At 44.7% G+C, this 27,015-nt stretch overlaps 1 protein-coding gene across 1 annotated transcript in view; it reads left to right on the forward strand.

The window, feature by feature from the left end:
* The first annotated feature begins 19,751 nt into the window (after positions 1-19,751).
* Positions 19,752-27,015, forward strand: part of GPR39 (G protein-coupled receptor 39) — a 191,123-nt gene continuing 183,859 nt past the window's right edge. Inside the window, exon 1 of the mRNA XM_001488974.6 lies at positions 19,752-21,337. Coding sequence (XP_001489024.2) covers positions 20,482-21,337 — 856 coding nt within the window. The 5' untranslated portion in view covers positions 19,752-20,481. The remainder of the gene's footprint in view (positions 21,338-27,015) is intronic.

Raw genomic sequence — 27,015 nt, forward strand, 5'->3', positions numbered from 1 at the left:
CACAGATGCCCTGAGCTGTGGACTTGTTTCATATTGGAGGTCACTTACTGGGGGTGACTGGGATATGAGGAAGTGGCTGAGGACCTCCAACACCAGGAGGAAATGTGAACAGAAGGCACACAGTAGTTGCTTGTGTAATGTGTCAGGCCAATTGACCCCAGAGAGGCAGCCAGGAAGCATGGAGCCCTAGGAGGCCAGCAGCTGGTGAGGAGGATATGGAGATGTCCAGGAGTGGCTCCAAGGACTGCCCAGACCCCAATGTGAAGCATCCCCATGGAGTTTCCAAAATGTGGGGGAGGAATGTGTGTGGAGAGGAGTTCTCCACGGAGAAGGAGAGAGTCTGTAGATTCCATGAATGCAGTCCCAAGAGAGAACTATGTGTGTGCGTGTGGGGGCATTACCTGGTCATCCCTCCAGGCACAGGGCTTGCACCCTGAGTGAAGACTGCAGTGCCTCTGGCAGGCCAGAAGAACCGCCGGAACTGAAGGGGCCATGAGAACAAGGACGGTGGCCATCTCCATGATAATCTTTATCATCATATTCTATCTCCCCCACCTCTATGTTTTGACAATGTGTAAGTCCCTGAAACCTTGACATCTTTCTAGGAATGGGGAGAGTCCTCAAAATGACTGAGGCAGAATTTCTCACTAGGCTTGCAGGAAAGTAGTTAGGATAGAACTTGTTGATTGATGTGAAGTGAGAAGATGTGACATTTCTTTTACACTCCAGTTTATGAAATGAGATTCCCATTGGCTATTGATCCAAAGGAAGAAACTTGAGTGACATATTCCAGGGGACAACAAATGGACCTGCTGTATTGGAGTGGAGCATTCACATAGGGACAAAAGGGGGTTGAGAATGTAAAAGGAAATCAGAGATTGATAAGGAAGGGCTTTGGATGCCATGAAAGAATTCGGACCTCACTATTCTGTGGACAGGCATTTGAGCCTTCATCCTGGGCAGAACCCAGACAGAAGCTCCTCTTCTCTGTTCAGGAGTTGGTAACTTGCCAGAGCTCCCGGGTTCTCAACAAGGAGCTTCAGCACAGTGAGACGACCACTTATTTCGGAATTCAAGTATCAGGGCCAAATAAGAAGATGAAAAATGCTCAATGTTATTAGCCATCATGGAAACGCATATCAAAACCACAAAGAGTCGCCATTTTCCACCCACGAGGATGACTTTAGTCAAAAAGACAGATGATAACAAATGTTGGTGAGGATATGGAGAAATTGGGACCCTCATACATTGTTGGTGGGATGTCACATGTTGCAGCTGCTTTGGAAAAGTTTGCTGGTACCTCAGAAAGTTAAACATAGAGTGACCATATGACTCAGCAATTTTGCTCCTAGAGGACCATCTAAGAGAAAAGGAAACACAGGATCACACAAAAACTTGGACATGAAATGTTTATAGCAGCATTATTCATAAGAGCTAAAAATTAGAAACAAATGTTTCTAATGTCCATCAGCTGAAGCATAAAGAAAATGTGGAATTCATACAATGGAATATTATTCATCCATAAAAATGAAGTACTGATGCATGCCCTAACAGGGATGAACCTGAAATCATTATGCTAAGTGAAAGAAGCAGATACAGAAGACCACACATTCTTTGAGGCCATTTATATGAAATGTGCAGACTAGACAAATCCATAGAGATAGAAAGTGGATTTGTGGTTGCCAGGAGGTGAGGGGAGGGGAGAAGTGGGACTGACTGCTAATGAGTTCTTTAAGGGGTGAAGAAAATGTTCTGGAATTAGATAGTTATGATGGTTGCACAACCTCATGAATACACAAAAACCCACTGAATTGTACACCTTAGAAAATTTAAAAACAATATTATGGCCAGCAGGGACCTCACAACTCCTCTGGTCAGAATATGTGATAGATGAACTAATTATCCCAGTTCATCTGAGACTGAGGAGGTTCCTGACAGGCAGGACTGTCGCTGCGAGAACTGGGAAAATCCAGGCAAACCAAGATGACTTTGTCACCTTACTGTGTGCTCAGGAATGACAATGAAGAAGGGCCAAGTTCACGTTTAACAGAGCAATTTCTCATTCACAATGCATTTGGCCCTGACTTCCACCCTGTAAAGCAGTTAAGGCAGGTTTTATTTGTTCCCTGTTTATAGACAAGAAAGCGAAACTCAAATGGGTTTCGATGTTTGCCTAAAGTTGTATGGAAAAGAAATGACAGGACAGGAAGTCAAGCCTGATCCTCATGATTCCATATCCAGGCTCTTTCCTACACGTGGATAACAGTTGTACATATTGGCGGTGCTGGGAAGCACGTGCCTCACTCACCCCATAAATGCAGGCCATCTTTCAAAGGTTCCTCCCTACTCTCTTCTTCCTACTTCCAGAGGCTGAGTCCTATGGAACTTCTCCTAAAGAGGAATGGCACTCAGCATCATCCCCAAGTCTGTCTCCCCTGTTCCTCTGAAATGTCTAGTGGCAGCAATTATGTCTTGGTCACCTTTGTTCTTGCTCTTATTACCTTGCCTGGTACATAGTTGGTACTCAGTAACTCTGCTGAAGGAAGCCTGGCTTCTGTTCCAAAGAACAAACAAGGAAGAATATCCCAGATACGAAAAACTACTACTGTTATCCAACTACTATTACCATCTCTTCAGGCAGCATTGTTCTTTCTTTAGGTATTTCTTGGGCCTCATTTTCTGAATTACTTGCTGGTGGAGCTGAAACAATCTATCTGCTGCTTTTCAAATGTGTTGTAATCACACTCCAAAGGTCAAGCCAAGCCAAGATTTCTGCGGTGATTTTGCATGGCATGACCTTGCCTACAGCAGGCCACTGAGGACAAAGTGAAGGTGTGCCCAAACTCAGTGGGTAAGGAAGAGACAGCTTTCTTGGGTTTTAGACATTCCACGGATGTCATGACAAAGACTTCATGTATACAGGGAAGATCTATGAAGGAGGAGGCACCAGCCCTCCCTCTTGGTCTGTCTTCTGGGAAGTTATGAAAATTTCTTGGGCCTTAGAGAGCTTCCTTACCTTTCAGATGGGGATAATTTCCTTGCTTACTTCACAGAATTTTTATCAATTTCAGATTAGATAACTGTTGGTTTCTAAACTGAATTCCATAGAGGCTTAAGATTCTGTAGAGTTTCCTCAGGAAGAAGGATACTACTTCAGTCTATTTACTTTTGATATTGAGGTGCTGTGTGCTTTATTCTTCAAAATTACTTGCAGCCCCTTCCTGGAGAAGATTATATTTCCTTGCCTTGGGGATGCCAGGCTTGGTCACGAGATTTCCTCTGGCCAATGAAATGACATGTGTTATTTCTGGACAGAAGCTTTAAGAGCCAGGATATGGGTTCTATATTATCATCTATGTTCTTTTTTCCTCTGTTGTGAGACAATCAGTGTTGCAGATAGAGGCTGATCCGTCAGCATTGGTCCTGAAATAGAGAGGATATGAAGCAGAGCCTCAGCTGACCCAAGAAGGGCATGAAGCACAAATGAGAAATAGACCTTTGTTGTTGCAAGCCACCAGAATGTTGGGGTCATTTGTTACTGCAGCATAACCATACCTATCCTGACTAATACAGTTGCCAAGTAAGATTACTATTTGAAAAATTTATTTTGTTGCTGAAACAAAGTTAGAAAATCACTGTATAAATGATGGCTGACTGTAAACTCCTTGATAAGAAAGACTTTGTCTTGATGTGTTATTGTTCTTTGTTTACTCCATGCCTAGTCTGGTGCCTGATATGGTGTCTATGTTATAGTAGGCATTTGTAAATATTTGTTGAATGAATTAAATGAAAGTGTTTTGAAAAAATAGTGTCTTCAGAAGAGATGTTATGTTATCATTGCCAGCTTCTACTGTACCTTTTGTTTCCTTTGTAAGTCTTGCAAAATCTATTAGTCAGTCAGCATAATCTGCTCTAAAGTATTGTTAGAATTATTGTTATTTTCTTTATCTAATAGGAAATTTTTTATTCTATCTCAAACATTCCAGTGTTGAAAGTGCAGCTGAAAAATAGAAAGAGGCAAGCAGATCTAACTTAACCTAGGAATGGTTCTCCATGGTATCGGTTCCCCATGGCACTATCTTGAATCAGAACTCATTAGGGTTTGGTTAATTGCATTGGGTCATAGTAGCCAGGAAGGGGCAGACATGGAACTTGAAATAATCATTAGTGTAGGTGGGAGCTAGGGAGATAGGCAAGGGCTGGTGTAAGGCTGGGATGCAAAACAGCCCTACAGACAAATGGCAATGGGCAACAAGTAGTGCAGTTCATGCAATAAGGACTGTGGAGCTGTGAAAGGCATGTGCAACAAGGCAGGCAGGCATCCCACCAGATAGACAGATGAGTGCTCCACGATCCCAAGGGAGGCAATACTGGAAAGTCCAGGCAGACATTAAATATCAGGGAAGTCTGTTATCAGTCTTGGGGAGAGGTAGGGAGGGTTAGGGCGCTGCTTCTAAAGGTAAGGCAGGATTGCAGATCAGAGAGATGGAATGCTGGAAAGGGTACAGGGCAGGACAAGGTTTCAGAACTGAGTCAAAGGTAGAGGTTAATGACTTAAGTGACTTAATGTCACATCCTAGAATAAGGAATTAGAAGACAGACTATAGGTGGGGCTCAACTGGCCCAGGGATCCTAACTATGGAGGCAAATAGGTAGAACCTGTGAACTAGGAAGAACCTAACACAGATTATCCATTTCAGTGCAGGAAATGGAGCCATTAGTCTTTGCAAACCACCGCTGCAGCTAACACAGTGCAGTGGATCTACCTTCCCCCCAAAGGAACGTTTTAAGTATGGCTTTGAGAAATGTGCTATAAGCACATAGAAACACATGCACACACACACAGAGGAATCCAGAAGATTCTCCTTAAATTTGTTTTGTTGGCACCTATTGACTGATGGGGGTCAATGGTATCCCATAAACATACTGGATATCAAATGAAAGTCCCCTCAGATAGCCCTCAACTTGGCCAGTTCTCCCACAGTTTATTAAATGGTGACTGTCTTTAGATGAGTCATTCTTTTTTTCTTCTTTTTAAAAATGTTTTGCATAGTTCAAAGACAGTAAGTTGTTTTCAACCCCAACATGTTCCCATTAAGGGAGAAAGTTGAGAGGGAAAATGAAAGACCCTTGCTACTGAACTCTACTTCTCATTGACTGCCATCCATGTTTTATCCTTTCTATCAAAGTCCTTGTTCACAAAGTCCTTCAAAATGCCCTATTTCCATCCTTTGGCATCAACCTGCAATTGGAATGTTACCTTTGACTTTCCTCATAAGACACACTCCTCATTAGTGCCATTTTTCTCTGTTATAGTCATGATTTAACACTAATTACTTCTACCACAAAGTTCTGCTTTGCCTAGTCAGATCACGTAGCAGAAATGACATGTGCATTTTCCCCCCTAATTTAAAAAGTATGCGTGAAAAGCTAGCATTTAGCTTTGGGGTCTAGGGCTCCCCAGAACCTGAGAAGTCTTGGGGCTCGTGTTTATATTTCTTGAAGCTAGAAAGGCTCTCACCCGTTATGGCAGAGTCGGCAAACTCGTGGCCTGCAGGCTGCTTCCCAGCTGCTGAACTGTTCTGTAGGCAGAACACAAAAACTGAAAATTCCAGCTTCTTCTGAAAAAACTTGTAAGATTTGGCCACAGTCAGATGGGTCTGAGTGCTGGCTGGCCCTTTTTGACAGAGAGGGGTTCTCTATAGCCTCCACTTCCCCTTAGTGCCTCTTGCCAGTCACATCATTTGGTTATGCTTACCTGCCTGGGCCCAGGAGGATCTCTGTGAGTTTATGAAATAAACACTTAGCTGAAACTGCTTGATGGATGCTGGACAAATCATTCTGTCATTTTTTAAAAATCCCATTTGAAAAATCAAAAGGGTGACCATAACTCTTCTTACCTTTCTCTCCTCACTTCTGGTTCTTCTAGGTTTTCTGGATCTTTCTTCCCCTGACTGATAAATCCCCATCTTCACACTTTGGGCTCCCACTTTTCTCTCTGGATTTCTGCGAGATAGCTCATGCATTCCCATGGTCCACCAACTGACTCTTGCATAAGGCTCCCAAATCTCTAGCCTCATCTTTTCTCTCAAGTTCCCATTCCAGTATTAAACTTGGAGGCTGTATGGTGAAGCAGCTCTGACTCAAATCCTGGGTCAGCAGGGTGACCTTGGGCAAATAGCGAACATCACTGAGCTACCACACCCATGAAATCGGTACAACATAACTTCTCATGGTGGTTAGGAGTAGTGCAGATAATTTTAGGAAGTGCTTGGCAATTGTTTTCTAAGCCCAAGGCCATAGGGTGACAATGCCATCTTCTTTCCACACTATCACATTGCCTCAGTCCCAGGAACCCTAGTCTTCAAAAGTGACTTTTTACATTGAGTTATCAGCATTGTCTCCCTTTCAGCTGCAGGGGTGAGGCTCCCCAGGGAGTCGGGGATGGATGAGCAGGCAGGCCCTCCTGGATAATGGGACAAGGTGGAATTTGCTGACAAGACAGATTGCTCCATAGCTTTTGGGAGTCTGGAAGTGCCAAGAATGGCAAACTTGCCAGGTGGTGCCCTGCAATCCTGCCACGTCAAAGTGGGGCTGTGTATTTCTATCACTAGCAGCAAAGTAAGCAAGTGAATGCTCTGGAGCTTCCTTATGAACAGTTTGGACCAGCAGATGAACAAAGGCAGGGAGCAGGCAGTGTCAGTGTTGACTGGGAGCCTCCCTCCACCAGCTCTCACATTGCTTCCAAAAGTACAGTTTTCACCTTAATAATGGCTTACAGACACCTTCAGAAAGTTTTATTTCACATTTTGATATACTCTTATACTTTTTTTCCCAGAAATGTCACAGAAGTGGGAGAGGGTGATTGGGGGGAGGGAGAGAAAGGAAAGTAAGGTTTGGTACACTCCTGACACCAGGCCGGGTGCGCTGCCTTCATTATTTTGCTCCCCATCACCTGGGCTTACTTCCATAAGATCCTAGGACGGGTTTTATCATGGAGATACAAAGTCATAAAATTCTGTAGTGCAGCTCATCTAATCCTTTCATTCTACAAATGAGAGAGAAGCTGCATGGCTGGTCAGTGATAAAAACAGGACAAGAGCCAGGTCTTCTTACTCCCTCACCTCAGCCTCCTTGTGCGTGAGACCCAAGGACACTTAGGATACGGCCAAAAGATCAGGGGACATTGGTGAAGATAACTGTGCAAGAAAAGAAAATGTTTCTTCTTATGCAAAGAAAGGAAATTCCATCTTCTCTGTATGTGAGATGGTATGTGTGTGTTCTCTGAGCCCACTGAAATATGCAAAAGTATTAAAACCTGTACTAAAATCTGTACTGATTTTTTTTGGTAAAAAGATACATATGAGGAAACCATTTCTTTCTTCTGCTTATTGGCTATTGTCATGTCTGCGCTAGGTACCTGGAACTGAGACAACCACATATGGCCATAAGGGGTGCTGAGCCAGCACTCTGAGATGGCAGAACAGAAAGATGAAAGAATCCGGGTTTCGAAGATGACTATGAGGAGGGACATTGACCAGTCTGGGAAGTGAGATGTTTCCGGATTTCTTTTTATGTGAGATACAAATTTTTTGTTACTTTTAAAGACAATGCAGTCAGAGTTTTATGTTCTGCCAAAGAAGGCAGCCCAAGGAGACTCCGCGAGCCTCTGACACATCGTCTGATAAAAGGAAATAACGATGAGTGTTGGAGCTGGCTCACATCAGCCAATCGTTAGTGTCTCTTCCCAACAATACATTTCAATGACATCACAGTGGCAGTTTCTGTGACATCATCTCCGTGGTTTGAAATAAGTCATGGTGGGACTATTTGCAGGATGGAAATTGACAAATGATACAAATTGGGGCTTTTTTTTTGCGAGTCGGTTTACCTGCACACAACTGGAAAAAAAATTATATAGAATCATTAAAGATATTAGAGATAATATATCTAAAGCATCTATTAATGTGTTTCCTATGACTAATAGAACTTAATATGGTGGCTATTTTTGCTATATATATAATAGTATAATTACCCCAAGTCAACAAAAAAGATTATAATACAAATGCGTATGATTTCCCACAGACATGTATATGATAGGTGTTAGAACTGCATTCCAAAGGTTTGATACAAAATTAATCCTAGTCTTCTGTAGGTTAGCCTTTTGTTATCCAGAACATTCTACTTTTACTGTGGACTAACACTGAGGACTATGGTGTTAGATTTAGGCTCAGGGTATGGTGAGAGAGCTGGCAAGAGCACCTGCCTGAAAGAGAGGCTGAGTGTCATAATATTATAATGGAACTGGTGTCATAATGCTGACAAGGGTCATGGCTATGTCTAAGAAGAGGAAGATGGGTTTCTGAAATGGGTAGGTAGATGTCTTATGTTGGGTTTCCTGGAAAACTCACTGCATTGAAGATTTGTTTAATGAACAAGACCTATGGGAGAGAGAAGGAAGCCAAATTGGACAGGGGGAGAGGCTGAACTGTGATGCAGTGACATCAAAGGTTTCAGCTGATCCCACAGAAAGCTCTGAAGCTGGGAGAGTCCTTTAGAGTTGCCCCCAAATGAAGCAAAGACCACTTATTGGATGTGAACTGTCCCTGGGGAGGAGGCATTGCCATGAGTGTAGTAGCTCTTTTTGGCCGAGGTGAATCGCAGAAAGGATGAAACTGTGATCAATCCATCAGCAGTCAGCATTCTTGGTAGCCGAGGAAATGAGGGCCTTGGTTCTGAGAGGGACCTGGTAGCACATCACAGTGTCCACCACCGTGGGAGCTGGGTAGACTTTCCCAGAATGTTTCTGTTTGATCCTTCCACATCTCATCTCAGACTAAGCCTCACTAACCAGCCAGTCCATCATTTTTATTTATTGGGCCTAAAATTTAAGAGGACAAAACCCAGCTAAAATCACACCTCTCCTCAATACCTTCTGTAGTAACCCATCCATATTGACTATTTATTTTCCTTGCAACAAGTATCAGCCAAAAGACCTTGGTGCAAGCAACAGAAATCAACCATGAATAACTTGGGCATAAAAGGAATTTATGGGAAGGATGGCTGGTAACTCATAGAATCAACAGAAAGCCAGGAGAAAAGCCAAATGGAGGAAGGACAGCAGCAATAATCCTGACAGGAAACTCCAGTTGTAACCTTTCTGACCTTCTACTCACCCACCCACTGTACACTCACTGCTCCTGAACATGGCCCCCACTGTACCCTCCCCTGTGGTACTCACTGCAGTGACCACTCCTGCTATATATGTAGGTGCCACTGTGCATCTACTGCAATGGTATCTTTTTATGTATCTGCCCCTCATTTGAGATTCAGAATCCTTCTGTGAGCCCTCAGTTGTCTGACCTGAGGCCCTGTGCCCACACCCTTAATGCCAGGGGGTGAGGAGAAAGAGGATCTTTCTGTTATGACTGGCTGTGCCCTCCCCACCACCAAGATTCACACTGTGGGGAGTCTAAGAATTAGGAAGAAGGTTCATGTGCTGAGTCAAAACAAAACTTGATAAACGTCCACTGCGCAATGCTTCTTACCAAGTGAATCATATTCTTGCTCTAGCTATGTGTGTTTTTCTATGGGCAGTGTTCTAGGGGGTCCCAGGTCTTTTCATTCATGTACCTCTGCTGACAGTGATTGCTCAGTCTGAAATGCGCACCCATTCTCTTAAAGAGAACAACAAACTCTATTTCCCATTAAGGTATGTTATGGAATATACACGAAGGGCTTCTTGGTTCTAAGAAACAGACTCATTCAAGTCAACAAAGGGAAAAGGGGCTTAGTGCTAGGAAACTCTTGGGCTGCTACTGGATCTGGGAAGACGGGCAAGAAGCAGGGTGGCTCCAAGTGATGGCTTCTGCCTTTCAGAATTTGTCCTTCTCCTGTGGCTCACGTGGTCTCTGTTGCTTGGCATCCCTTCTTCTCCCCTGGCTTGGTTCATTCCCTGCTCCAGAGACCTGGCTCAAATTCTAAAGGAACTAATCTCATTGATTTGACTCAATATTATTCTTCCATTGGGCAGAGAACCTCCTGATCTTTGGCTAGGGTAAGGAATGCGTCTGACGCCCTTTTCGTCTGTTCAGTGACCACTCTCCATGAACAAAGAATCACCTAGAACTGCTTTCTTGAACACCTGAATTATAATGGGATGCTCGGTGCGGTGGGAACCATGTCTTAGGTGTTCCAGGGGCCTCTGAGTATGACTCAACTCTCCTCCCGGTTCTTAGGAAGTCATTTCCACTTTTTAGGAAATAAAGCAACTGTTAGCAAGCGTTATGCCTGTGCCTTCTATTGTGTATTATACACCTTACCACACTGAATCTCTAACATAGGTATTACTCCTATTTTATAATACAGTGAAATTGAGGATCACCATGGTTATGAACTCAAGATAAAGTGGTGGAGCTAGATTTCAAATTCAGAGTAGTCTTGCTCCAAACCTGTGCTTTTTACCAATACCTCTGTTGACACATTCATGACAATGCTGAGACATTCCTGTCCTAGCTATCAATGGCTTTTTGAAGAAAGCTTCAAAATAGGGGACTTTTCTGGTAGGAAACAGTTCAAAAGTAGAGTGGAATAAGGTAGAAGGCATAAAGGTCTGGGGGCAGAGGTGTTCAGCTGCCGAGCTCAGACTGCTATAGAAAAGCAGTCTTCTTTGACAGCTGACCCTCAGGTGGCTGGAAAATAGCCTCATCATCAAGCAGTGGGGTGTTGCTCCCAAGTAATGAAAGAAGCTAACTTTACACAGACTAAGGTGGGCGTTCCCCATGAGGTCCTTGCCTTGTTTGTCCAAAACCACTTCACAGACAATTACAGTGATTGGGGCCTCCAAAAAAATCTCCCAACATCTGTAAGGTAAAAATTAAGTTCTTTTAGAGGTAGAACTTTAAGCACTTTGTTGTAATGGCCTCACAGGAAATTGGACCTGTCAGGAAAATTCAGTTAACTAGTGTCTAGCTTGTCTCCATCCATCCATATGCTCTGCAGAGGAGATAATATGGCAGAACCTAGGGAACCCTAGGAAAACAGGAATATTTATATGTACATGAGCACCTAGCATCATTAGTTCCTTTCCAGCTCTTTCTCCCTCAGCCTTCAATGCCAATCATAACCATTAGCGTTTCCATGAAGTCTTCCTTGGTTAAAGAAGCCTGAAATACATGATTCCTCTCCTTTTCCTTCCCCAAAGCCATCTTTCACAAACGCTGTGCATTGTGGGCAGACCTCACTGTTACATACTTACCGAGATGGGAAGAAGAAAAGGATAGGCTGGGTTAAAGGATTTAAATAAAGGCAAATGTATTGCTTTCATATACATGTTGAAACCCTGCTTAGTTACTCTTAACATCCACAGTGCTGAGACTATTGTGTGCATTTTCTTAGACAGAACTTAAGTTTGTTGACCACGCTCCAGGCACTGCAGCAGGCACTTTCACGAAACATGGCTCAGCCACTCAGTCAGGGAATGTAGGGTCTAAACCCTGGTTCCTGGGGCTTCACCATCCAAATTCGCAACCCTTCCATTGCATCTTCCCCAACCCCAAACCCCTCTCATCTCTAGAATTCAAATTCCACATTGCTAAGGATGTATTTATTCTTTTGCTCATTACCATTTGAATCAACAATGAACTTTGTTAAGTTATATTAATTCTCCATTCTCATATCATCTCATACTGCAGCATATTTTTGAATTTATTTTTCATCTTGCTGAAATACTTTTTCCAAGAGTCTTTTTTAAAGACAGCAGTTTTATGATAAATTTATTGAGGCTTAAACTGTCTAAAAATATCTTTACTGTGTCCTCAATATAAATGATGTTTTAACTAGAAACAAAATTCTAAATCCAATTAGCAAATGGTCAAAAGACTTGAAGAGACATTACACCAAAGAGTATATATGGATGACAAATGAGTGTATGAAAAGATGTTCAGCATCTTTTAAAGCAAGGGGGTTGGGCTTGTATGCCTCCTCTCTACCAATCACTGGATCTAGGCTGCCCTTGAAAGGGACTTTGACTTTGGATGAAGCAGCTCTCTTCATGTGAAGATGGTACCTGGAGAGGAACTCAACTGAGAGCTGTCAGTCGCCAGTCCTCCTGTTGGAGGAGTATTGAGGAAATGTGCATTTCATTAATTAAGGGGGAGAATTTGAGTCAGGAGTTTGCAAATTACAGCCCATGGGCCAAATCCAGCCCACTGCCTTTTTTTGTAAATAAAGTTTACAAGACATTCTCCCTGTGTTTGCGTCTGTCTGCCCGTAGTCTTCCCTCTGTTCATGTTATCTCTGTGTCTCTTCTCCTCTTCCAATGACGACATCAGTCATACTGGATTAGGGCCCACTCTAATGATTTTGCTGTAACTTGATTATATGCACAAAGACTCAATTTCCCAATAAGGTCACATTCACAGGTACTGGGCATTAGGACTTCAAAATATCTTTTGGGGAGGGGGCACAATTCCACCCATAACAAACAGAAAACATTACCATTTGCCATTTAATGAAACTTCTGCAAGATGAAACCTCACACACATGGTGTAGGTGTAGTAGCGAAGCAGCTCTTTCCTGTTGGCAGGTGTGAGGGCTGAGCAGGCAGGAGTTGCCAGGTGATTCTCTTGTCTGTTGCTTTAGTGGCCAAGGGCCAGGGGATGGCAAACAGATTTCTCTCCAGTGCCTGGCTACTGAAGCCCCTAGAGTTGCTTAAGCTTATCCACTAACCACCTTGGCAGGCTTGCAAAAGTTTTGCAACATCCTTCTTAAAAAAAGAAAAAGAAAACCCAGTGCCAGCAAGCTGTCCACAGCAGAGCCAAATGACTCACTGCCAGCAGTGCTCTACATGTCTTAGGCGGTCCTTATCATCTCCACCAACACTTCCAATTATTTGCTAAAACAGCTTTATTCCCAGAGGATGCGTTTTTTGATGTAACATCATCCACCCCAAAAGTTAACCCCTAATGGATACCAACTGAGAGGTACCTCCAGTGGTGTGCTGGTCAATGTTTAAAACCAGCTCTCCACAAAGAAAAGAGGTGGGGGAAGCCCTGATTTGTAGCTTCTGCCAATTTCTACAGTGTAAGTGCTCCCGCCATGATCAGTTTCAAGCTACTAACGTGAACTCAGTGAACACAGAGTTGGGAAGAGATGTGTGCAGTCAGTTCCTGTGAGCTGGTGTAAGTAACTCCAGCACATCACTGAGTATCTCAATACAGGGAGAAAGGAGTATGATTTTGGAGATTCAGGGAAGACATTCTGGAGGAGGTAGGATTTCAATGAGCCTTTAGGGGTGGGTATGATCTGGTGCTATCTCTAGCACTACACGTCCATGTCAGTTTAGCAATTTCCATCTGTCTCTCTCTAGGACCAGACTATGGACTTCCTGAGGGCAGAAATTGTTTCTGATTTATTGTAACATCCCTACAGTAGGCATTTCATGAGTGTTTGTTGAATGAATGAATAAATGAATGAACGAATGAGAGAATGGAAAATAAATGGAGAGGGTCTGCGCATTTCAGGACGAAGGAACATTCACGGTGTGGGCAGGTCACAGGAGGAAGGAACGAATGCACAGGAGGTTTTGGGTTCAGTCAGCTGTCCATTCTTGCTGGAATACAGTGCTAGGATGTGGCATGTTCCAGTTACTATGGCTACCTAACAAATCACCCCAAAATTTAATGCCTTAAAACATCAACATATTTATTTCAATCACGAATGTAGAATTCAAACAGGGCTCAGCAGGGTCAGCTCATCTCTGCTGTACTTGGCATCAATTGGTGTGGCTTGAAGGCTGGAGGCTGTGATCATCTGAAGGATCGCTCATTCATCTCTCTGGTGATTGGGCTGGGGTGACAAACAGCTGGGGATTGAAATAGCTGGGCCTCCTTGGACATCCCTAATTCTATGAGATCTGTCTGCGAAGTCTCTCCAGTATGGCACCCTCAGGGCAACTGCACTTCTTCATGCTAGCTCAGGGCTCCAAGACGTGTATCCTAAAGATAATGAGCCAGGAGGAACCCGTATCCTTTTGCTAACCTAGCCTTGGAAGCCACCTAACATCACTATGTCATACTCTATTGATCAAAGCAATCCAGGCATCCACGCAGATTCAAGGTGAGGAAACCTAGACCCTATCTCAATGGGCAAAGTATCAGTCACAATGTAATAAGAGCATGCGAGATTGTACGTTTGTATATATATGTTGGAGTGGCCAGTGGCTTGCTACATTGAGTGAGGGCAGGTTGGAACAGGTATTAAAAGTCATACTAAAGAGTTTGTTCTTTTGCCCCTCTAGGATTGATTCATGTACTCATTGCTGATTATCCTCCAGGGTTTCATATGTATAGGTTCATCATCCCCAGCAAGCCTGCCAGGCTGACAGGCCGCAGCAATTGCGTCTTATGCATCCTTTAAAAAAAAACCTTCCTAAATTGTTAGGGTTTTGCATTTGATGGCTCCTCAGTACATGAAACCCAAGTGCCCATCTGCCCAAGTGAATAATGATGGAAAGTCAGACCAGACCGACCATGCTTCTTGCCTGTCTCCCAGCTGGCACAAACCCACATGTTCTAGCACACTTGAGCTGGTGATAATGAGGTGGCCTATGATGGGATATACTGGTGACAATACTGAATATCAAAATTGTCAGAGCATATCTTGATCAACTCTGGGCTTAAGGCCCAAAAGCTCAGAGACCAAATCTACAATGTTGATTCTTGTAAAACATGTAACACCTAATGCTGATTCCATCTGCCAAGGAGTGCTGGATCCAGGCTGAATGCAATTTTCATAGTCAGCTACCTCGAGCCCCTAGCGGCTTCCATTCAAATCCTTAGTCTCTCTCTGAAGAGCCTCCAGAGAGATGAGGACGTAATTGGCTTTGTTTTTTCTGAGACAGAGATGGGAGGAGCTGCCACTTGAGACTGGATTAGTGTCCTCTGTCCCTATTCTCCATTCTTTGTTGACATTCTTCTTTCTTTGCAACAATGGGAAATTTGCGTATTGCTATAAAACAGTCATTGGAAGGAATTGTGAGAGAGTTTGTTCTTCCTCATATTTGTCAAACCACAGACATTCCCCAGTGGAGAGAAGATGATTGTAAGGACAGGGGGAAGATATTATAGATAATACAAAGTTTTCCCTTTTGTTCCCAACTTGAAATGGATTGTGTTCAAAAGTTTGAAACTCAGAACAAACATCATCCCGTAGAATAACATGCTGACCGGGCCCACGAACACGCATTTCATCCCTAATGGGAGCTGAGGCAGGAAGGTTGACATGACCCAGCAGGCAGGTTAGCCCAGCGTGGTGCTTGAGGCAGCCACCTTAAGCTGGCCCTGCCTTCCACAGCTCTTTTCCTTTCAGCTCTTTTGAACCCAACCAGCAGATTCCTTACAAGCTGCAAGCTCGAATGGTAAAAGCAATGAGGCTCTGACAGCTGGGAGCAGGGGGCTGGCCAGTACTAAGTACAGTCATTTGTAGGACAAGGTGTGTCTGCTATTTTGAAAATAAGGAAGTGTGGCTTTGAGTAGCCGACTTCAGTTCAGGAAATTGGTGTGCTTTTCATTTGTTTGCTGGTTTGGTTTTTTAATGCCCCAGATGGCTTTACGAGGAAGCCTACACTTAAAAGGGGGGAGCAGCAGGGATGGTGCTGCTTATTCTGAAGCCTGTCAAATAGGCTGATTAACTGCACCATCACACATGGGATGCTAATGCAACTAAGGTCGCGCTTGCAATCCCCCTTAGAGTGGCTATTTCATTTTGCACTTAGGAAAAGCATCGTAAGGCTGCAAAATATGTTTATGCTGGCCTGTTGTCACTTGATTGCCACAGCTCGGCAAACCACTCGAAGCTCATATTTAGTGGAGACAAAGTTAGAGAGCGTAGTCTCTGTTGTTCAGTAAATTCTCTGTGTTGTGCAGTCTGTTTGAAAATAGGGAGTTCTGCTGGATGAAATATCTGGTTGTTACAAAGATTTTCTATGTGTCGTACATGCATCCCCAATTTTCAGAGATTATGAATCTTGTCTCTCCTGTGAGGACAGATGCCACCTTCAAATATCTGTAGCACTTACTGCCACCAACATTAAGTTGGCCATTGCTGTCTTGTGATAGCTAACAATTTACGTGCTCTTGGCTTGACTTGCAGATAAACCCCTTCAAAGAAGTGACTGTCTTACTGCCCTGCGTTCCCCACAGTGCTTTCCAGAAAGTATATGCCGAATCAGTTTTGAGCGGAATTCCGTAAGATGTACTTAGCACTCCAACAATCCTAGTGCACACCATAATGGTACTTGGAGCGTGTAGAATGTGCCTCAGGCCCTTGCAGGGCCCCAGGTTCAACAGTATGAACAGCAGCAGCTAATGGAGCATGGACATGACATTAATGATGGTTCACTCCTGCCCAGCACTTTCTCTGTGCCTGGCATTGTTCTGAGTGCTTCATGCATATTATGCCATTTGGTCCTGCAAGCAACACTTTGAGGTCGGCACTGTTATCTTCTAGCCGACAGATGAGGAACCTGGGGACAGAGAGAGAAGAAAAGGGCCTGAAGTAACAGAACCAGGGAGCAGCAGATCCAAACCCAGGCAGTTTAGCTGCAGAGTCCGTACTTTCACCCACTGCCCTATTTTGCCCCTTTGACAAGAGCTAATACATAATGGGTCGTACTATATGCCAGACACTTTTTATGTAAACCCATTTAGTTCTCACAGCAAACCCAGGAGATAAGTACTATTGTTAGCTGCATTTTACAGATGAGAAAACTAGGGCACAAAGAAGCTGAGCGGGGGACTGGGCTGGTGGCGTAGAGCTTAAGTTGGCACGCTCTGCTTCTGTTGCCCACGGTTCACCTGTTTGGATCCTAGGCAGATCAAGTACCACTCGTCAAGCCATGCTGAGGCAGCGTCCCACATAGAAGAACTAGAAGGATGTACAACTAGGATATACAACTATGTATTGTGGCTTTGCGGGGCAGGGCAGGGAGAACAACAAATAAAAGAAGAAGATTGGCAACCGATGTTAGCTCAGGGCCAATCTTCCTAAAAAAAAGAAGCTGAGTGGAAGGGCCAGGTGTAAACCTAAGGATTCTGGCTTCCAAGCCTACTGTCTTAATCACCATGCTCTAGCATCTCAGGAGAGTCAGTGCATGGATAGAATGTCAATCCTGAATCAATGTATGTAGGTTTACATAGCAAGAGGTGGCGGATGGATCATAGACTACTTTATATGAAACCACTCCTGAAATTTCCATCATGACTGAAAATTGCCGTATTGTCCTTGAGAACATGTGAAATGTAAATATAAATTTGTGTAGACTCTAGAGTGACTCCTCAGTAGAGGTGACATCCAAGGGTACTGGAAGTATTCTTTCTTCCCACTTTTCATTCCTTTTCTTTTTTTTCCTCTATACAAATATGTTAATAAAAAAATCTAGATTACACAGACCCAGGCCAGGTGTTATACAGTCTGCTCTCAACAAGTAAGAGCACATTAAACAGTTTTTAATTGGTCTTAGGAAAAGCAAAGGTGAAATGAAAAATTAATTCTCCAGGACCTTTGTTCCAAATGCATTTTTCCATCTCTACTCTAAGGAGTGAATTTTAATTAGCTTGATTCTCACCATTTGGCCATGCGTTTGTAATCTTTGTTCACACTTTGGGAAAGAAAAATTTGATGAAAGAAATTGGACAATAATGGAAATCTTGCTGAGCAGAACAAATTGGAATTATTAAATGTATTGCAGGATGACTGGCATGCCACAGCTAGGGAGAGGAGAAGCATTAGGGCTCGTGACAAAAAATTCCTTTCCCCAAAATGCCGCTATGCAGCCTGGAACAGTCTTGTCCTGAACAGAGAGATGGCATCCCAGTGGGGAGAGAGCTTTGGTGCCAGGCAGACCTGGGTGTATATCCTGCCTCTGACCCTTTACGGTAGGTCACTCAGTTCCCCTGATGCTCAGTTTCTTCATCTGTAAAATGGGGTATCAATATCCACCTTATAGCCTTGTGAAGATTGACAGAAATGAATTATGTGAAAGAAGAGAATTTCAAAGGAAGGCACGATCTGTGGCTAGGCTGAGGAATGCTAATGAGGCTCCTGGCATATTTCCTCTTGAGAAGACAGACGTGGGCAGGGGCAGGGGTGTGTGTGTACGCTGGTGGTTGGGGGGGGTCTTCCTGGACCTTCTTCTTCTCATACCCTCTGGGACAGCAAACAACCAGGGTCTTCTGCAGAGGAGTCCATTCAGGATTCTCACCTGTAGTTATGAAAGCCCCAAGAGTCCATGTTTACCCGCGTGAGCTTTGCGGGACTGCTACAAGGCTCCAAGGTCATTTAGCAAGCACAATGCACCAATAAGGAAGTGAGTTAGGAGTTTCCCAGCCCGCAAGTAGGTCAAATAGCACACATGGGGGTGGGGGAGGGCTCTGGCAAAACATAACATGTAGGATGCTGCGGAGAGGTGTCTGACAGGGAGAAGATGTAGTTCTTGGCCTTGGAGCTTGTAATTTAACAGAGAGAACAAGTAGAGAGAGAAAATACTACAGCCACATTTGCTGCTAATTGTAAAAAGGCCATGCAGCCGGCCCCCCCCCGCCCCCCCCCCCCACACACACACTCCCCCAGTGTCAAACTCAAATATTCCCTGAGGTCCTCAGACCATATGTCCAGGGTTGGGTTCAGAAAAACTGCGGTCCCTGTATCTCTGTGTGCATCATTCAGGACTCACTTCCTGGGCATCTACTGTGCTCCCAGAATTCTCTGCCCATTAGCAATGTAGATTCAGGGTTTGACAGACAGCAGTTAATTTTTGAGTCTCTCACTCACTCTGTTACGGCCTTAGGGAAGCACGTGTCCTCTGGACACCTCAGTTTCTCCATCTCTAAAATGATCACATCACAGGCTGGTGGTTGTGATAACTTAGCACAGGGACGGTGCAAGGTGCTTAGGATGAACACCTCAAGGGGATCTGTTTTCTTCCTTCAAGTCAGTGGTTCTCCACCTGGGGGATTTTGCCTCTCAGAGGTCATTTGGCAATGTCTGGAGACGTTGTGTCTATCACTGTTGGGAGGGGCATGTAGGTCTTATTCTACGAGGCATAAGACAGCCTCCCTCCTACCCCCGCCCCCATTCCCTCTGATTTTAGAATTAGAAGATGAAAATGGGCCCGTTAGAGGTTTTCCTCTCTCTCCAAAGAGAGGGAAAATGTTATGATCCTTAACGCCATTTTCATTCTGGTCCTCTTGGGACGGCCCGGCAGCCTCCTCCTGCCGTCCTTGATGTCCTGGCTGCAGTTTCCTCTGGAGGACCTACTGCCTAACGGGGCATCCTGGTGGATTGTGGCATCCTCATCCATATACATGTCCCCGATTAAAGACTTCCGCCGCTGCCCAGAAAGGGGCCTAGCGGTGGAGTGAAACTGAAGGGAGGGACTCCGCGCTCCTCGGGTCTCTCCGCAGGAAGGCGAGGCAGGGCCCCGCGCGAAAACTGGAAGGCTCTGGGGAAAGACAAGGTTTTAATAGGGATCCTATTAGTCTGCTTGGGGTCACTTTCTGAGGCAGCGGGTCCAGGCAGCTCACACCCCAACCGTTCACTGCAAACACCCCAGGGCCCTGAAAGCAGGGCACCAAGGAGGCGAGCTCTTGCTAGCTCCTCCAGGGCGGCGCGGCCAACTCGGAGGCGGGTGCCCTGGTCCAGCCGCCCCCAAACTGGTGCTGGCCCAACCTTTGAAGGCACCATAAGGCAGCTGTGGCAATGGGGGCAGGGCAGCAGAGGGGAAGACTGTCTTTTCCAGTCTCAAACCTGGACTCCAAACCTGGGAGCGCACACCAGCTTCCCCAGGGCTGCGCCTCCCTGAGATGCGCGTCAGGCAGACGGCCACCGCTGGCTCGGCGGTGGCCGCGGGGGCGACGAGGCCACCCGTCGCCTGGTGCTCCGGAGCCAAGATCTGATTTCGGGACCATGCCTGTGTGCTGAGTCAAACGCCGCCGCTGGGCTGGGTCTGCAGAGCGCCGCTGAGCGCAGTCAGCGGTGGTTAATGATTAATCGCTGACCACCCCGCCTCCAACCGCTCCAGAGTGGGTGCCCCCGGAGGGTGGTTTGGTGTCGGCAGATGCCATCAGCCCGGAGGGGAGCGGAGGGCCGCAAGGCAGAGCAGGCCGGCGCGTTGGGGACCGCAAGGCTCGCTCCCTGCCGAAGAGGAGCCCCTCCTTCCTCCGAGCTCTCCCCGCCTCGCTCCTATACACACACACCGCAAAACCCCACCCCCATGTTCCTCCGGGGCCTCTGCTACGTTGGGCTGCTCCAGGAAGTTTCCATGAAAGGAGCTGAAATACTGTTACCTTTTCCAGGTAAGCGCGAGTGAGAGAAAGCCCTGCACCCACTTTGGTGAGTTGCAGCCAAGAACTTCAGGCTCCGCCAGGAGGAGAAAGGGAAATTAAGAAGGTCTTTGGACTTGGCGGCGTGGCTCTCTTCCTCATGGCTTCACTTGGCGGCCGCAGCGGTGACTGCTCCAATGTCATTGATCACAGCCATGTCCCCGAATTCGAGGTGGCCACCTGGGTCAAAATTACCCTTATCTTGGTGTACCTGGTCATCTTCGTGGTGGGCATCGTGGGGAATAGTGTCACCATTCGGGTGACCCAGGTGCTGCAGAAGAAAGGCTACTTGCAGAAGGAGGTGACAGATCATATGGTGAGTCTGGCTTGCTCGGACATCTTAGTCTTCCTCATTGGCATGCCGGTGGAGTTCTACAGCATCATCTGGAACCCCCTGACCACGCCCAGCTATACCGTGTCCTGTAAGCTTCACACTTTCCTCTTCGAGACCTGCAGCTACGCCACCCTGCTGCACGTGCTGACGCTCAGCTTCGAGCGCTACCTCGCCATTTGCCACCCCTTCAGGTATAAGGCCATGTCAGGTCCCTGCCAGGTGAAGCTGCTGATTGCCTTTGTTTGGGTCACCTCCGCCCTGGTGGCGTTGCCTTTGCTTTTTGCCATGGGAGTTGAGTACCCCCTGGTGAACGTGCCCAATCACCGGGGTCTCACTTGCAACCGCTCGCGCACCCGCCACCACCAACAACCCGAGACCTCCAACATGTCCATTTGTACCAGCCTCTCCAGCCGCTGGACCGTCTTCCAGTCCAGCATCTTCAGCGCCTTCATCGTCTACCTTCTGGTCCTGGTGTCCGTGGCCTTCATGTGCTGGAATATGATGCAGGTGCTCATGAGGAGCAAGCAGGGCACAGTGGACGGGAAGGGGCAGAAGCCGCCGCTGAGGAAGTCCGAGAGCGAGGAGAGCAGGACAGCCAGGAGGCAGACCATCATATTCCTGAGTGAGTTCTGGGTGGAGGGCAACCTAAGAGCAGCCCCCACCCCCACCTGCAACTGCCTGTGGTCCTCTTAATCCGAAGTCTTGCCTTGAAAGTGTAAACTTAAGTTCTTGAGGCTGAAGAGACATTAATCTGAGTCTCTGGATGTTTCTTGTCTATGTTTTGGGCATTTAGGTTATGGTGAAAAGAGCACTTAGACCAGGAGTCAGAAGATCTGAGTATATTCCAGAACGGCATCTCTGTGACTTCTAGCAAGTCACAAAATATTTTGGGTAAAATGGAGATGACAATATTGAGAAGTGTGAGGGTCAAGTCAGGAAATGCGGGAAAGGTGTTAAGTCCTTCGAGAAGGGCCAGGTTCTGTGGAGTTAAAAAGGATTCTTATCTAGCCCATCTTTGCCCTGGAGAAGCTTTCTCAGGCAACTAGATTTTGTTCCCATTTTTCTCCTCCTTTGGAGAAGCAAGAGTGTCAGGAACACACACTCTGCAGGCTGCTGTTTTATCCCCCGGGAGTGAGCTCCTACCCAAGTCTTAAGAAACCGGAGCTCTCAGACGCGCACTCCCCAGGGTCGTGCTTGAGGTTCTGCTGCGGTGGGTCTGTTTCTTATCCGAGCAGAGAAGCATGGCAGGGGTGGCAGGCCTGTCTGTTCCACAAAATCTGGCCCCACAGATTCCTGGGACTTGATTGATCATTCAAAATACCTAATTCCCTGGCTGAGGAAGCTGTTTGTTTTCCAAACTTTTGTTGTGATGCAGATATTTAAAGTCAGGTCCTTCTGTGAGTCAGGAAGGAAGGAGCCCACTGTCTGCAGGCCCCCAAGCCTTCAGAAGAGGGCCTGGGGGCTATTCTTCTGCAGTCGGGGGCTTTAAGGGAGACACGTAAAATGTGCGAGCAAAGAGGTTTACAAAATATGTTTTAGCAGAAACAAGAGAAAGATATTGTGGGTATGTGAGTGCGAGTCAAGAGGGAGTTGATATAACAAAGGAGAAGGAATAAATCCCACTGCTGTTTGTTTTGGTGTGGGCAACCTGAGTAGCAGGTTCCAGGGCCAGGAGTTAGACGTGAAAAAAAATGTGAAGGCAATTGCAGAGAGATGGAAAGAACCTGGTCTTGTCCTAACCCTACCCTGGCTTCTGGTGTGTCCCTGCAGCTATCTTGACTTTGCAAGTGTCTTTGCAAAATGGGAGAAGGGAGTTTGCAATTTGGGGATGCCCACTCCGCACTGGGGGCTGTGCTAGGTGATTTATATCTCCACTTCATAGAGGAGGAATTTGAGGCTGAGAGAAGAGAAGACCTGGTTCTAATGCATATAAGTGCAGTCTCAGATTCTGCCTTTGCTTCTCAGAGCAGAGAAATGAGTGTCTGTCTGTGGTTTTCACAGGCTGGTGGTGAAGGGAAAGTGAGATAAAGCAGGACTTTGACAAGGAGGGTGCTACCTAGATGAGGCTGGTGCTGTTGCTGCCTAGGGCCAGCCTTTCTGGAGGTTGGAGTAAGGAGTCTGTAGCGGGTAGGGTCCTCTGAGGATTTGGGAAGGCACTCAGCCCAACTCAATCTCTTTCACCCACTGGCTGCTGCCTGAAATATTCCAGGAAGGAATGGACATTGGATTTGCTTGAACATCTGTTGAAAGACTAGTTCCCTCTTGCCATATATACCCTTAGGCGTATCTTAAACTTTTAGCAGTAATTCATACTTTAGTGTAAATGAATTTCCTTTCTTTTTTTGGAGTGCAGGGCACTATCTCCCACTCTAATTTAGGAATTAAGGCTGCTTTTGACCAAGAAAAAAAGAATTGATTTATCTTTTTTCACTATTGGACCAGTTTCTGTTTGTTTTTTTAATTTTAATTTTTATTACTTTTAATTGAGTTCATAATAGTTCCCATCAATGTGAAATTTCACTTGTACCTTATTTCTTGTCTGTCACCACGTAAGTGCTCCCCTTCACCCTCTGTGCCCCCCCCCATCCACCTTCCCCTGGTAACCACTGAACTGTTTTCTTTGTCTATGTGTTTGTTTATATTCCACATATGGGTGAAATCATCTGGTGTTTGTCTTTCTCAGTTTGGCTTATTTCACTAAGCATAATTCCCTCCAGGTCCATCCATGTTGCTGCAAATGGGATGAATTTGTCTTTTTTTCTGGCTGAGTAGTATTCCCTTGTGTATATATATATATATACCACATCTTCTTTATCCAATCATTAGTCGATGGGCACTTGGATTGTTTCCATGTCTTAGCTATTGTGAATAGTGCTGCAATGAACATAGGGGTGCATATGTTACTTTAGATTGTTGATTTCAAGTTCTTTGAATAGATACCCAGTAGTGGGATAGCTGTGTCCTATGGTATTTCTGTTTTTAGTCTTTTGAGGAATCTCCATATTGTTTTCCATAGTGACTGCAGCAGTTTTCATTCCCCCAGCAGTGTATGAGGGTTCCCTTTTCTTCACACCCTCTCCAATACTGATTTTTAGTCTTAGTGATTTTAGCCATTTTAATAGGCATAAGGTGGTATCTTAGTGTTGTTTTGATTTGTGTTTCCCTGATGATTAGTGATGTTGAACAACTTTTCATGTGTTTATTGGTCATCTGTATATCTTCTTTGGAAAAATGTTCATATCCTCTGCCCATTTTTTGATCGGGCTGTTTGTTTTTTTATTGTTCATTTGTGTGAGTTCCTTATATATTATGGAGATTAACCCCTTGTCACATATATGATTTGCAAACATCTTCTCTGTTTTGTTTTGTTTATTTCTCTGAAAAGACATCTCTTCTCCTCCCAGTGGGTATCGTTTGAAATTAAAGTCACTCTCCATTTTGCAGCATAGAATCAGAATGCCACAGACTCTTATTTCGAGACCAATAGGACGTTGGAGATCTTCTCATTCAGTTAGGAATCGCTTGGAATGAGTTTGTTCTCTCTGCTGCTCCCATTCTTTCCTTCTAGTTCTCTCCCTCTTTCTTACAGCAACTGTGTATTAATCACCCACTGCATTCCCCGCATAAAGATTGTTGAATGGCAATCAGGTACTTAATGTGCGATAATGTCTTGCGGGAATTTACCGGCTGCATTTAGCCCATTTCCTCTGCAGTAGGTTTTCAAAGCAGTTCTTTCAAATGCCCCCCTCACCCAATGAATTTCAAAGAGCTTTAAAAAGAGGAACCTCACTAATTAACTCAAGTTAGGAAATAAATTAATGGAGTGAAGAGAAAGAAATCATGGCCTGCATCCATCAGATTAATACAATGCAATTTACTTTGTGGGTCTCATAAAACTTATGCTTTGGGGCATTTTTAACCCAGAACAAATGAATATATAAATTGTTTACAAATCGCTGAATTTAATATAGTGATTTAGCTGTCTTTTTAGCATTTCAGTTAACAGATGTATCAAATTAAAACAAATATTTGCTCATTTCAAATATATTTTACATTTAATGTGAAATGTAAATGACGTCATAGCACAAGATGTCTTTTGAGCTCTTGAAGCAATAAAAAACAATTAAGGATTTTCCCCCCTCGTTGTTAAAAAAGCTAACTTCTGCATAACAAAAACGAAACTCATAAATCTACCCCAAATGAGGAAGTCTCTGTAGAAAATAGTAATTTTCCTTTCTGCATCTTTTGCTGTTGCACCTCGGTCTAGTCTAGGTGCTGGGCTGGTGAACAATGAAAACAAGCTGGGAACTATGGGAGAGAAGGAGATGCCAGGGGACACCTCCTAGCTCTCAGGCAATTTGCAGGAGAAAACAATTAGTAAGTAAAAGTGCACATTCCTGGAAATATGAGTGTCCCTTCTTGCTTCTTCTCAGCTCAGTGAGAAATCAGTACTGGACTTCCTTTTGCAAGGTTACAGCTAACATGGCCATGGTGATGCTTGTGCACTGCCAGTCAGAGGTTGCTGCTCTGGATTCCTGCCTGATGTGGATTAAGGCTGCCCCAGGTAGAGAAGCCCAAGGTGACCTGGCCTACGTGCGGAACTGTATGACCCAGTGGATTTTTATGGTATGAATTAGGGCTGCCCCAGGGAGAGAAGCCAAGGGTATCCTCATCTACATGCCGATCTATATGTCCCGATTCTTATCTAAAGTTATATGACCGCGCAATAACCAGACCCCATCTGCGCTGAAATCATTTAATGACTTTTTACATCATCTTTTCTTTTTCCAGTAAAAATAAGTCACATACCCATGCCTTATAAATTTAGCCCTAACCCTCAACTCAGGGCAGCAGCAGGAGCTCTGACTGCCCATGGGTCCTGTCCCCATGCCTGCAGCTCTTCACTGCCCATGGGTCCTGTCCCCATGCAACAGCTCTTTACTGCCCATGGGTCCTGTCCCCATGCTATTCCATACTATTCTCCAAATAAAAGAGTGCTATTGCCAGACCTTGAGAGTCCAAGACATCTTTCTTTCGACTCCTCCACTCACCAACCCCGCATCACTGCCTCTTCTGGGGGAAAGGAACAGGTACGTTTGACTCTTTAGTCCTTAGATGTTGAGAATATGCAAAATGAGCCTTCTTTCAAGAGACTTTCCCAGACCTTCCATTTTATCTTTCTGAACTGTCACTTGGAGTTATTTTCAACGCATGTGGCATCTTGGACCATGGACACCCATGTTTGTGTCTATTGCCCATGTGGCGTGTTGTCAAATGTCACCCACTCAAAGTGGAAGAGCAGAGTAGTTTAAAAGAAGTATAGTTTTAATTTCTAACTTCCAAGAACATAAAGTGATTGGGACTAGGTTAAAGTTACCTCCTAGAGATCTGCAGGGTGGCACTTGGATTTCAACTACAGTTATGGAAATTGTTTTTTTTTTTACAGATAATTGTGAAATTAAAAAATTAAAGAAACATCATAGAAGATTCAGGACTGTATAATAGGTATACTCTTTTGCATTCTGACTTGCTCTCCTGAGTCAGAGGGAAAGGGAAAGAGCTGCATATAGTGGCAGGAATTGCGCATCAACTTGGGTTGCACATGGAGAATAGCTTGAGTATGGACTTCATCCAACATGTATCTTTGGATGGAAAAAAGATTGAGAGTTGCTGCCATAATGGACTACTCTAAAAGAGAAGGTTGATGTATATTTAGATATTTGTGGGGAGAGCCAGGGAGAAGGAGACCAGAGTCATATCTTCTGCGTTTTTATACCCCAGATTTAGAGGTCAAGCCAGGTGCACACAAGAGAGAGAAAGAGAGAGAGATGGAGAGAACGAGAGAAAGAAAGTATGTTGACAGTGGGTCCTCTTTATCTGAGGACTGTCAGTTCCTGAAAAGAACTCTTAAAGTTAGTTCCTTAAAATGGAGTCCAAAATTTGATGTGAAAGGAAGTTTGGTTGAGGCTTCATTGTGAAAAACAAAACTGAAAATTATAAAGAGAAATTTGCCTTCTATTTTATAAAACAAAGGTTATAATTATATGTTAATTCTTATAATAATTTTTCAGAATGAAACAAGTGCTTTGTTGAGGGCATAGTTTTTCTGACGAAACTATGTGATAGCCTTTGTGTTTGATTTTCTCAGCAAGATTATAAAGAAGACTTTCTCCCAAGGGCTTCTTACTTTGCTATTGAAATCATCCTCACGGAAGTACCTGTTTTAGCATCATCCTTGTCAATTTTCCATTCTTTCAGGATTCACTGGTCTAGTTTGGCCAGACCTTCATTTGTCAGTGG

Source organism: Equus caballus, chromosome 18 (assembly GCF_041296265.1).
Source record: "Equus caballus isolate H_3958 breed thoroughbred chromosome 18, TB-T2T, whole genome shotgun sequence".
Taxonomy (NCBI): Eukaryota; Metazoa; Chordata; class Mammalia; order Perissodactyla; family Equidae; genus Equus; species Equus caballus.